Source organism: Procambarus clarkii, chromosome 35 (genome assembly GCF_040958095.1).
Source record: "Procambarus clarkii isolate CNS0578487 chromosome 35, FALCON_Pclarkii_2.0, whole genome shotgun sequence".
NCBI classification, from domain to species: domain Eukaryota; kingdom Metazoa; phylum Arthropoda; class Malacostraca; order Decapoda; family Cambaridae; genus Procambarus; species Procambarus clarkii.
Genome location: NC_091184.1, coordinates 13982687 through 13992020, shown reverse-complemented (window position 1 = coordinate 13992020; position 9334 = coordinate 13982687). Strand labels below are relative to the sequence as shown.

General features: G+C 44.7%; 2 protein-coding genes across 2 annotated transcripts; both read right to left on the bottom strand.

Moving 5' to 3' along the window:
- Positions 1–272: 272 nt before the first annotated feature.
- Positions 273–1377, bottom strand: LOC138371330 (uncharacterized). Its single transcript, XM_069336117.1, has 2 exons — positions 1029–1377; positions 273–787 (listed from the first exon to the last, which is right to left on the bottom strand). Exons 1-2 carry the CDS (start codon positions 1375–1377, stop codon positions 273–275), a joined length of 864 nt encoding a protein of 287 aa, XP_069192218.1.
- A 2166-nt stretch (positions 1378–3543) lies between these two features.
- On the bottom strand, positions 3544–4683 carry LOC138371329 (U1 small nuclear ribonucleoprotein C-like). Its single transcript, XM_069336116.1, has 2 exons — positions 4030–4683; positions 3544–3834 (listed from the first exon to the last, which is right to left on the bottom strand). The coding sequence occupies exons 1-2, from the start codon at positions 4681–4683 to the stop codon at positions 3544–3546; spliced, it is 945 nt and encodes a 314-aa protein (XP_069192217.1).
- Between the last annotated feature and the right edge of the window lie 4651 nt (positions 4684–9334).

Genomic DNA, 9334 nt, shown 5'->3' with positions numbered 1-9334 from the left:
TAACGTGTCTCCCCCTTGATCTTCTCAGATAGGGTTCACGTGTGGCTGAGACAACTGGGCAGGTGTACAAATCAGACCTAGGAAAAGACAGACAAGAACATGGCGGAAGCATGGATATAACTCTGGGTTTGTTGGAAGCTGGAAACCCCAGAGCAAGGTAAAGTCTGCTATCTGAGTTAAGTACAGTTAAGAAATCCACATCATTATTGCCTCTACAGGAAAATCTAATGAATTCTAAATTATACTAACTAAGGGAGTTACTTTAACCTTTACTATACAGTGCGAGATCTTGTTACCATGGGGTGACGAGAGTGCACTTGACTACTGACGAGAGATGACAGAGGGTCATTCTCCCCATCTGACTCGTAACTTGAGTCCTTAGTCAGCTCTGATGGGTCAGGAATTAGACTTGCTGAAGGCAATTCCAGTTCCTCCCTAGCATGGTAAATCTTCAACTTATTAATGTGGACAGTTCTTTCCACCTGATCCTCAAATACTCCCATTATGACAACATTGACAGGGTCGTCTTTCTTGATCACTCTGTACGGCCCCCGCCATCTAGGAGATAGTTTCCTACTCTGATTGGTGGGAGCAGCTTCATTGATTCTCAAGACCAGGCTGCCCTCCTTCAGTTTCAGAGGTTGTACATTACTGTCATAATAGTGAGCATATCTACCCCGTGCTTCTCTTGAAGCCTCCGCTGCAACTCTCCAAGCATTCCTCTTTTTGTTCAGAACTTCTGAAGGATAGTCCTCTCCATATGCAACATTGTGTCTGTTAAGCAGACCTGATGGGAAATTGAATGATTGACCAGTGAACAAAAGAAGGGGGTTGGGTATTAATAGACTGGCGGGTAGCAGTATTCAGAGCCAGCTGAACATAGGGTAGGTGTTCGTCCCATGAGTTTGCATCGCGTTCAGCAAGGATTGCAAGCATATCCTTAACTGAACGGTTGGTACGTTCAGTCATCCCGTTTGCCTGAGGGCGGTAAGCTGTTGTAAAGGCTGAGGTTGTCTCCAATATCTTACAAACTTCTCTAAATATATCCCCATTAAATTCCTGACCTCGATCCGAAACTAAAACTTTAGGAGACCCAAATACAGTTACAAATCTATTAAAAAATGCTCGGGCAACAGTACGAGAATCTTTTTGAGGGATGGCGATCAAGGTGGTGTATCTGGACAGATGGGCCACTAATACCAACACGTACCGATTGCCTGAATGACTGCAATGGAGATCAATCAAATCAGCCCCCACTCGGTCTAGCAGTTCTGAAATCTCCGGAAATTCCTGTAGTGAGGCTTGTGCCTTAAGGGCACCTTTTCTCCCCTGACATTTGGGGCAAGTCTTCACGTACTTAATTACTTCTGACAACATACCCGGGAAATGAAAGAGAGACTTTGCTTTCAAGTGAGCTTTAAAGATACCCGGGTGACCTGCAACCTTAGATGCATGTGCCAGCTTTAATGCTGCCGATCTTAATTCGTCTGGAATACTGCTCGGTCTGCCTGACTATTTACATAATATAGTACTCCATCCTTTAACTCGAATTCATGCATTGGAAATTTACGATTTTTGGACGGATAATTTCCCTTCCAAATATTCAATAATACCTTTCCATCTAGGTTCATTCATTTGGAATTCTCTCATTTTCTCAGATGAAATGTTTTCAATATTCTGGTTAACGTTAATAGTAGCGATGTTCCTACTTAAAGTATCCGGCACTACATGTGACTGTCCAGGCTTGTAAAGGATCTGGAATGAGTGTGCAGACAATTCGTGAGACCAACGTGACATCCGTGGGCATTTCGTGCGTTTCTTAAAAATGTGTGTTAATGCTCTGTGATCAGTGTAGATTACAAAATGACGTTGAAAAAGATAAGGTTCAAAATATCTAACTGACACTACCACTGCGAGCGCCTCCTGATCCGTGGCCGAATAACGAACCTCTGGTCCTTTGACCTTCCTACTGAAATAGGAAATTTTCATGATAGGGGAAATTTTCATTGTCTCGTTGCATCAAGCACCCACCAGACATGTGGTGGAGGTGAGGTCCCTTGATTGTTTCAAGCGTGGGTTGGACATGTATATGAGTGGGATTGGGTGGTTATGATAGGCTAGGTAATGATGATTACAAGTAATGAGAGACAAGATACGAGCTAGATAGTGTTGAGATTGCGAAGTCGGATTGCGAAAGGGATCTGGGAGTTATGATTAGTAAGAATTTAAACAAAAGGATCAATACATGAATGTTCGTAATAAGGCAAATAGGACACTTGGATTTATTAATCGCAGCGTTAGTAACAAGACACCTGGTGTGGTTCTTCAGCTATATCTTGCTCTAGTTAGGCCCCATTTAGATTATGTAGTTCAGTTTTGGTCTCCGTATTATAGAATGGATATAAATTCACTTGAACGTGTCCAGCGTAAGATGACTAAGTTAATTCCCCAAATTAGAAATCTTTCATATGAAGAAAGATTAACAAAGCTTAAATTACATTCACCAGAAAAGCGAAGAGTTAGGGGGTGACATGATAGAGGTTAACAAGTGGAAGAATGGACATAACAAAGATATTAATGGAGTATTAAAAGTATCAACACAAGACAGAACACGAAACAATGGGTATAAATTGGATAAGTTTAGATTTAGGAAAGACTTGGGTAAATACTGGTTCGGTAACAGGGTTGTTGATTTGTGAAACCAATTGCCGCGTAACATGGTGGAGGTGGGGTCCCTCGATTGTTTCAAGCGTGGGTTGGACATGTATATGAGAGGGATTGGGTGGTTATAAATAGGAGCTGCCTCGTATGGGCCAATAGGACTTCTGCCTTTGTTTTTATAACTTTATAAGCAGGTATGATAGAGAAATAGGCCAGGAGCATTAGACAACCAACTGCTAGAAAAGCGAGGTCCAAGGGCCAGAGCTCGGTTCTGCAGGCACAAATAGGCAAGTTGAGGAAGACACGTTGAGGTGAGTTGAGGCCTTTATAAATCAACATTATAATCCCCTTGTCATCCTCGTCAGGTCCCGAGAGCATCCCATCTCCAATGTTTGGGTCTCCAACTGATAACCTTCCGTCATGTACGATGTACAGCCTACTGGGAAGAATTTATACCCAAATGTCCTGAGGAAATTAAGTTTTAAGAGGCACATAGGAAACTAGTCTGGAAATAGGGTTGTGGAAGAGTGGAATGCCGGCAGCATTATTGAGAAAAATAGTTGAACTGGATACAAGAATGGTATGCATATAATACACGAGCCTTCAGACCTGAGATGTGCTTCTAACATTCAGAATAAATTAAACAAGCAGAAGTTCCTTTAATATTTATTTTTCAATATTCACTGAACAAGTGTTGTTGATATTTATGATTAACTTATTAGCTACAACACATATTATAATAGATTGAAATATATTAAAGTGAGCATGAGTAGATGGTAGATGTTTGTGATCTCTGGTCGTGTAACATCTTGAAGTGTCTCTAGGCCCTCGGCCACCTATTTACGCTCTACATATATATGATTGTCTTGATATATGTCTTGTCTATGGAGGTCCAGCCATTTGTGGATGTCCAGACATCTGTGAATGTCTAGACATCATCTGAGGATGTCCAGCCATCTGTGGACGTCCAGCCATCTGTGGGTGTCCAGCCATCTGTGAATGTCCAGCCATCTGTGGATGTCCAGCCATCTGTGGATGTCCAGCCATCTGTGAATGTCTAGCCATCTGTGAATGTCCAGCCATCTGTGGATATCCAGCCATGTGTGGATGTCCAGACATCTGTGGATGTCCAGCCATCTGCGGATGTCCAGCCATCTGCGGATGTCCAGCCATCTGTGGAGGTCCAGCCATCTGTGGAGGTCCAAACATCTGTGGAGGTCCAGACATCTGTGATTGTCCTGACATCTGTGGAGGTCCAGACATCTGTGATTGTCCTGACATCTGTGATTGTCCTGACATCTGTGATTGTCCTGACATCTGTGATTGTCCAGACATTTGTGATTGTCCTGACATCTGTGGATGTCCAGCCATCTGCGGAGGTCCAGACATCTGTGGATGTCCAGCCATCTGTGGATGTCCAGCCATCTGAGGATGTCCAGCCATCTGAGGATGTCCAGCCATCTGTGGATGTCCAGACATCTGAGGATGTCCAGCCATCTGTGGAGGTCCAGCCATGTGTGGAGGTCCCATTGATCCCATGGGACCACCCATTGGAGGCGGCATCCCTGGCATCATACCTGGTGGCATGCTTGAGCCACCCATCATTGGTGGCCCCATCATGGGTCCTCTTGGACCCATTGGGGGCATACCCATGTTGCCTGGTATGTTTGCACCAGCCACGCCTGGAGGGCCCATGTTCCCCATTCCTGGCCCTATTGGGGGACCTCCAGGACCACCTATGTTCTGAGGCCCTGAACCGAATGTACCTTCTTGCCCAACAGGACCTCCTGGTCCTCCTTGCATGCTGCTCGGTGGAGGAATGGCTGCTCCCTTTGGAATCTTCCTGGCTTTAAATGCAGCAGTTGTTGCATCAATCAGAGACTGAGCTTGGTCCTCCATCCACTTCTGGTAGTACATTTTGACATTTTCCTTGTGTTTTCGCCCCTCGCAGTGAGTTTTCCGCACCGAGGGAGAGTCATGTGTGAGGTAGGTGTCGCAGTAATCACAGTAGTATTTTGCCATGATTGAGCGTCGTCAGGTTAGGTTTGGGTCCAATGACCTACTTGGAATAAAAGATTTCAAGCTATGGTGAGCCCGTAGTGGACTTAGCTATCACAGGTGTGGGGCGGTAACTGACCAACCAGAATAGAATAATACAGGAGAAGATGCCCGCGGGGCGAGCTTGGAAGTTTTTTTTTTTTTTTTTTTTTTTTTTTTTTTTTTTTTTTTTTTTTTTTTTTTTTTTTTTTTTTTTTTTTTTTTTTTTTTTTTTGAGATATATACAAGAGTTGTTACATTCTTGTACAGCCACTAGTACGCGTAGCGTTTCGGGCAAGTCCTTAATCCTATGGTCCCTGGAATACGATCCCCTGCCGCGAAGAATCGTTTTTTCATCCAAGTACACATTTTACTGTTGCGTTAAACAGAGGCTACAGTTAAGGAATTGCGCCCAGTAAATCCTCCCCGGCCAGGATACGAACCCATGACATAGCGCTCGCGGAACGCCAGGCGAGTGTCTTACCACTACACCACGGAGACTGCCAAAGTGGGGGACAGAAGTGGGGGCAAGAAGTGAGACAAGTGGGGACAGAAGAAGATAACGGGGGTGAGAGGAAGAAGATTTGTAGGAGAAAAAGTGCCAGGGCTAAACCCAGCTGCGTGTCGTTTGGTTGCGGCATTCGAGGCAGGGACTCAGTCGGGTGTTTTCAGTGACAACAACAGGGACATCACAAAACTCACAACATCGCAGTGATTGGCTCAAGAGCGTCAGGGCTGAACTTTTACGGATGGTTTGTGCTGGTTGTTGAGAGCTGAATATGTAATGATGGTGGATGCTGGGTGTTGAGAGCTAAAGTTTATCGAAATACAGAGTTAGGAGGAGGATCATGGATGGTAGAGAAGAGGTCATGATTGTTCCGTGGTAGTCTGAGAGTGTGTAGGAGAAAATCAATGGGTTGTTCATGATAAGTGAGTAGTCTATCAATTTGTCTGTCTGATAAAGTTTTCCATTAGACATTTAGGGCAGAAATTTTCGTACTTTCATGGAGACTTTGACTGGTAATAAACTCTTGCCATCGGGTGTTGAGTACCCATCTTAGTGCTCTATTCTGTATTTTTTGAAGCTTTAGTTTGTTAGTAGGTGCAGATAGAGAAAGAGCAAGTGGAGCATATGTTAAAAGAGGTCTAATAAGTGCTTTGTAAAGGTGCATTTTTGTGTCAGGTTTTGCAAATCTAATTCTGTACAGTTTTTCCATGGCTAGAAGAGCTATTGCATGTTTCTGTGTAATGTGTGTGAAAGAGTAGTTATCGATCAAATGTGAGTCCAAGAACTGTGGAGGAGGGAGACGCAGGACTGTGGAGGAGGGAGACACAGGACTGTGGAGGAGGGAGACACAGGACTGTGGAGGAGGGAGACACAGGACTGTGGAGGAGGGAGACACAGGACTGTGGAGGAGGGAGACGCAGGACTGTGGAGGAGGGAGACACAGGACTGTGGAGGAGGGAGACACAGGACTGTGGAGGAGGGAGACACAGGACTGTGGAGGAGGGAGACGCAGGACTGTGGAGGAGGGAGACACAGGACTGTGGAGGAGGGAGACACAGGACTGTGGAGGAGGGAGACACAGGACTGTGGAGGAGGGAGACACAGGACTGTGGAGGAGGGAGACACAGGACTGTGGAGGAGGGAGACACAGGACTGTGGAGGAGGGTGACACAGGACTGTGGAGGAGGGAGACACAGGACTGTGGAGGAGGGTGACACAGGACTGTGGAGGAGGGAGACACAGAGATATAAGTAGGATTTGGAGTGTATGAATAGAGTTTAAGAGGAATAGGGCGAATAGTTCTTTTACAAAAAAGTAGGTGATTTTGGATTTGGTGGAGTTGGTTTTGATACGCCAGTTATACTCCCACTCAGTGACAACATCAAGTTCTGCTTGTGCTCTGTTTGTTAGTGTATCAATGGTGTTGCTGGTGACAAGGTGAGAGACATCATCGGCGTAACATATGGTTAATGAAGTGTGATGAACAGGATCAGGAATGTCGTTGATGTATAGGATGTAGAGTGTTGGGGCAAGAACAGAGCCTTGCGGAACACCAGCATGTAAGTTGAAGTAGTCAGAGTGTTGTCGGAGGAACTTAATTCTCATTGTCCTATTGTCTAAGTAGTTAGAAAGAAGTTTGGTGGTGATAAGAGAAAGATTAAAGTTGTTGCATAATTTGAATTTTAGGCCGTCATGCCAAACAGTGTCAAAGGCCTTCTCAACGTCCTTAGTGATGAGTGCAGTCTTAAGTCTTTGGTGCTGATTGATACTGAGGTAGTTGGTCATGATGTTTAAGGCGTCGTGAGTGGACCGGTGAGGCCGAAATCCAAACTGTTTGTTAGTGAATAAGTCATTGTGTTCTAGGTGGGTTCTAAGTCTCTGGTTGATCAGCCTTTCAAAGACTTTGCCAAGTGTCTCTAGAAGGCTGATGGGTCTGTAGTTCTTTGGGTCAGTGTGGGGTTTCCCAGGTTTTGGAATAAGAACGGCTGTGGCAGACTTAAAGTTGAGAGGGAAGTATCCAGAGGCAAGGGAGGCGTTGAATAGGTTAGTGATAGCAGTAATGATAGAAGCAGGGAGTTGTCTAAGAAGGATATGTCCAATATCAGACGCACCAGGGGCTCTACGACGAGTGCCCATGAGAGCTGTCTTGACATCAGCTAAAGTTAGGGGAGTCTGTAGTTCAGTGTTTGAGTTGAGATTGTCAAGGTGGATGAGGTCGTCTGGTGTAGTTGCGTGTCTATTATGGTGTATCCAGTCTTCGACTACTTCAATGTTGGGGTGGGCAAATGGTTCAGGAGGATGTGGGTGAAAGATTCGTTCCCAGTGGTGTTTAAAAATGTTGAGTACTACATCAGGATCAGTGATTTTGTTGTTATTATGAAGAAGGTATTTAAACGGTGTGTGAGTTGATCCTTGTAAGCGTTTGATTTGTTTCCAGAATTCTTGAGGTGTCAGTTTTCTGTGTTGTTCTGCTTGTTCTATGAGGTGTTTCCAATGTTTTGTGTGATCTTCATCTAGGCTGTTAAGGATGTGGTTTTTTAATGCTGTTAGGTCCCATAGTATTTGTCCATGACGATGCATGTTTTGTAAGAATCTAGTGTGATAGCAAGCTAAGAGGCGTTTTGAGCGAATGGAAGGGGTGAAAGTGAAATGTGGTTTGTGTGTTGTTTTAGGAATGGAGATATTTGCTGCATGAATGATGGTGTCTTGTATGTTGCGTGCTTGTGTGTCGATGTCAGTGTGATGTTTGTCATTGTATTCATAAGTGAGATCAGTGTCATCAATGTGTTGTTTGAACATGTCCCAGTTTGCCCTAAGGTATGAGAATTGAGGAGTACTGGGGATGGGAATAGGATTTGTGGAGACTGTGAGAATTAAAGGAATATGATCAGAGCCCGTAATGGGCCCTGGTGAAATGAAGTGTTGCAAGTTGCTGCCATGTCTGTTGGTGAATATGAGATCAGGTCTGCCAGAACCTAAATGATTGAAAAAAGTGGGGAAGTCAGGGCCAAGAAAGAATAGATGTTTTTGAGTGCATATTCGGTGAAGCTGTGTGCCATGCTGATTTGAGGTATTGTGGTGGAATGTGGGATGAAGTGCATTGAGGTCTGCAAGCAGAAAAACAGGCAAGTGAGTGTGGTTGAAGAGTGTTATGAAATCTTGCATGGGAATGCCGGTGTTAGGACGGGTGTAGGTTGTGCAGATGATGACAGAACCCATTTGTGTGTGAAATTTGATGGCTAGGAAATGTTTGTGAAGCCATTGAGTGTGTAGGAGTTCGTGTTTGTATGAAGAACGGATGAGTGTTGCAACTCCTTCATATGCTTCATCTAGTGACTGGTAAGAGGAGTAGCCATAATGTTTGATTTTATATGAGTTCGTAATGTATGTGCTATTTAATAATAGCACATCAGGTCTCTCGAGCTCAATAAAATCTGACACCATGTGTCTAATGGAGAAATATGCCCGCACATTAAATTGGATGATCTTTATGAATTTTTAGGTTTTGATGGGGTGCTGGTGGGGTTTTGTGCATGTACAGGAGCATGAGGTTTGTGTGATTCAATGAGTTGGGCAGTTATTGAGGAGGGTGCATCTTGGAGGAGGGTGGTAGGAATTGTGGGAAATTGACAGCGGGAGGTGGGAGTAAGACAACGGGTTGCTAAGCGGGCTCGGGACGAGATGAGATGAGTTACAGAAGAAATGACTGTAGTTGTTGGGGGATGGAGGAAGGCAGAAGGCTTGTTGACAGGGACCGGGTGAGAGGTATCAGAGGTTGTAGTGTTTGAAGTCAGATTATAGAAGTGGAGGGGACAATGTTGGGAGAAGAGGGTGAAGGTGCTTTTGACATGGATGATTCAGTTTGGGATAGTCCAGAATGTGCTGTTTGGTCAGTGGAACCGTTTTCTGTAGCAGTCAGGAGTGGGTTGGTAGGACGTTGTGGGGGAACTGTAGTATTTTCCTCAGCTGAAGTCGTGGTGTTTTGTGGAGTGAGGACTGTAGGCGAGAATGGAGCAGAACGCAATAGCTGAGTAGGAGGAACAGAGATACTAGGAAGGCCGTTATGAGTGAGAAAAATAGGAAGATAGTCAGCAAAGTCACGGCCATCGTCCTTGGCCTTCAAGTAAG

Bases quoted from the DNA above. Each gene is read 5' to 3' on its own strand.
- LOC138371330 (XM_069336117.1), bottom strand. From the start codon at position 1,377: ATGTTGTCAGAAGTAATTAAGTACGTGAAGACTTGCCCCAAATGTCAG. The intron at 788-1,028 runs GTAAGATATTGG...ATTTCCCATCAG, and splicing joins GGATATATTTAGAGAAGTTT to GTCTGCTTAACAGACACAAT.
- LOC138371329 (XM_069336116.1), bottom strand. From the start codon at position 4,683: ATGGCAAAATACTACTGTGATTACTGCGACACCTACCTCACACATGAC. The intron at 3,835-4,029 runs GCTGGACATCCA...GGACCTCCACAG, and splicing joins TGTCTGGACCTCCGCAGATG to ATGGCTGGACATCCGCAGAT.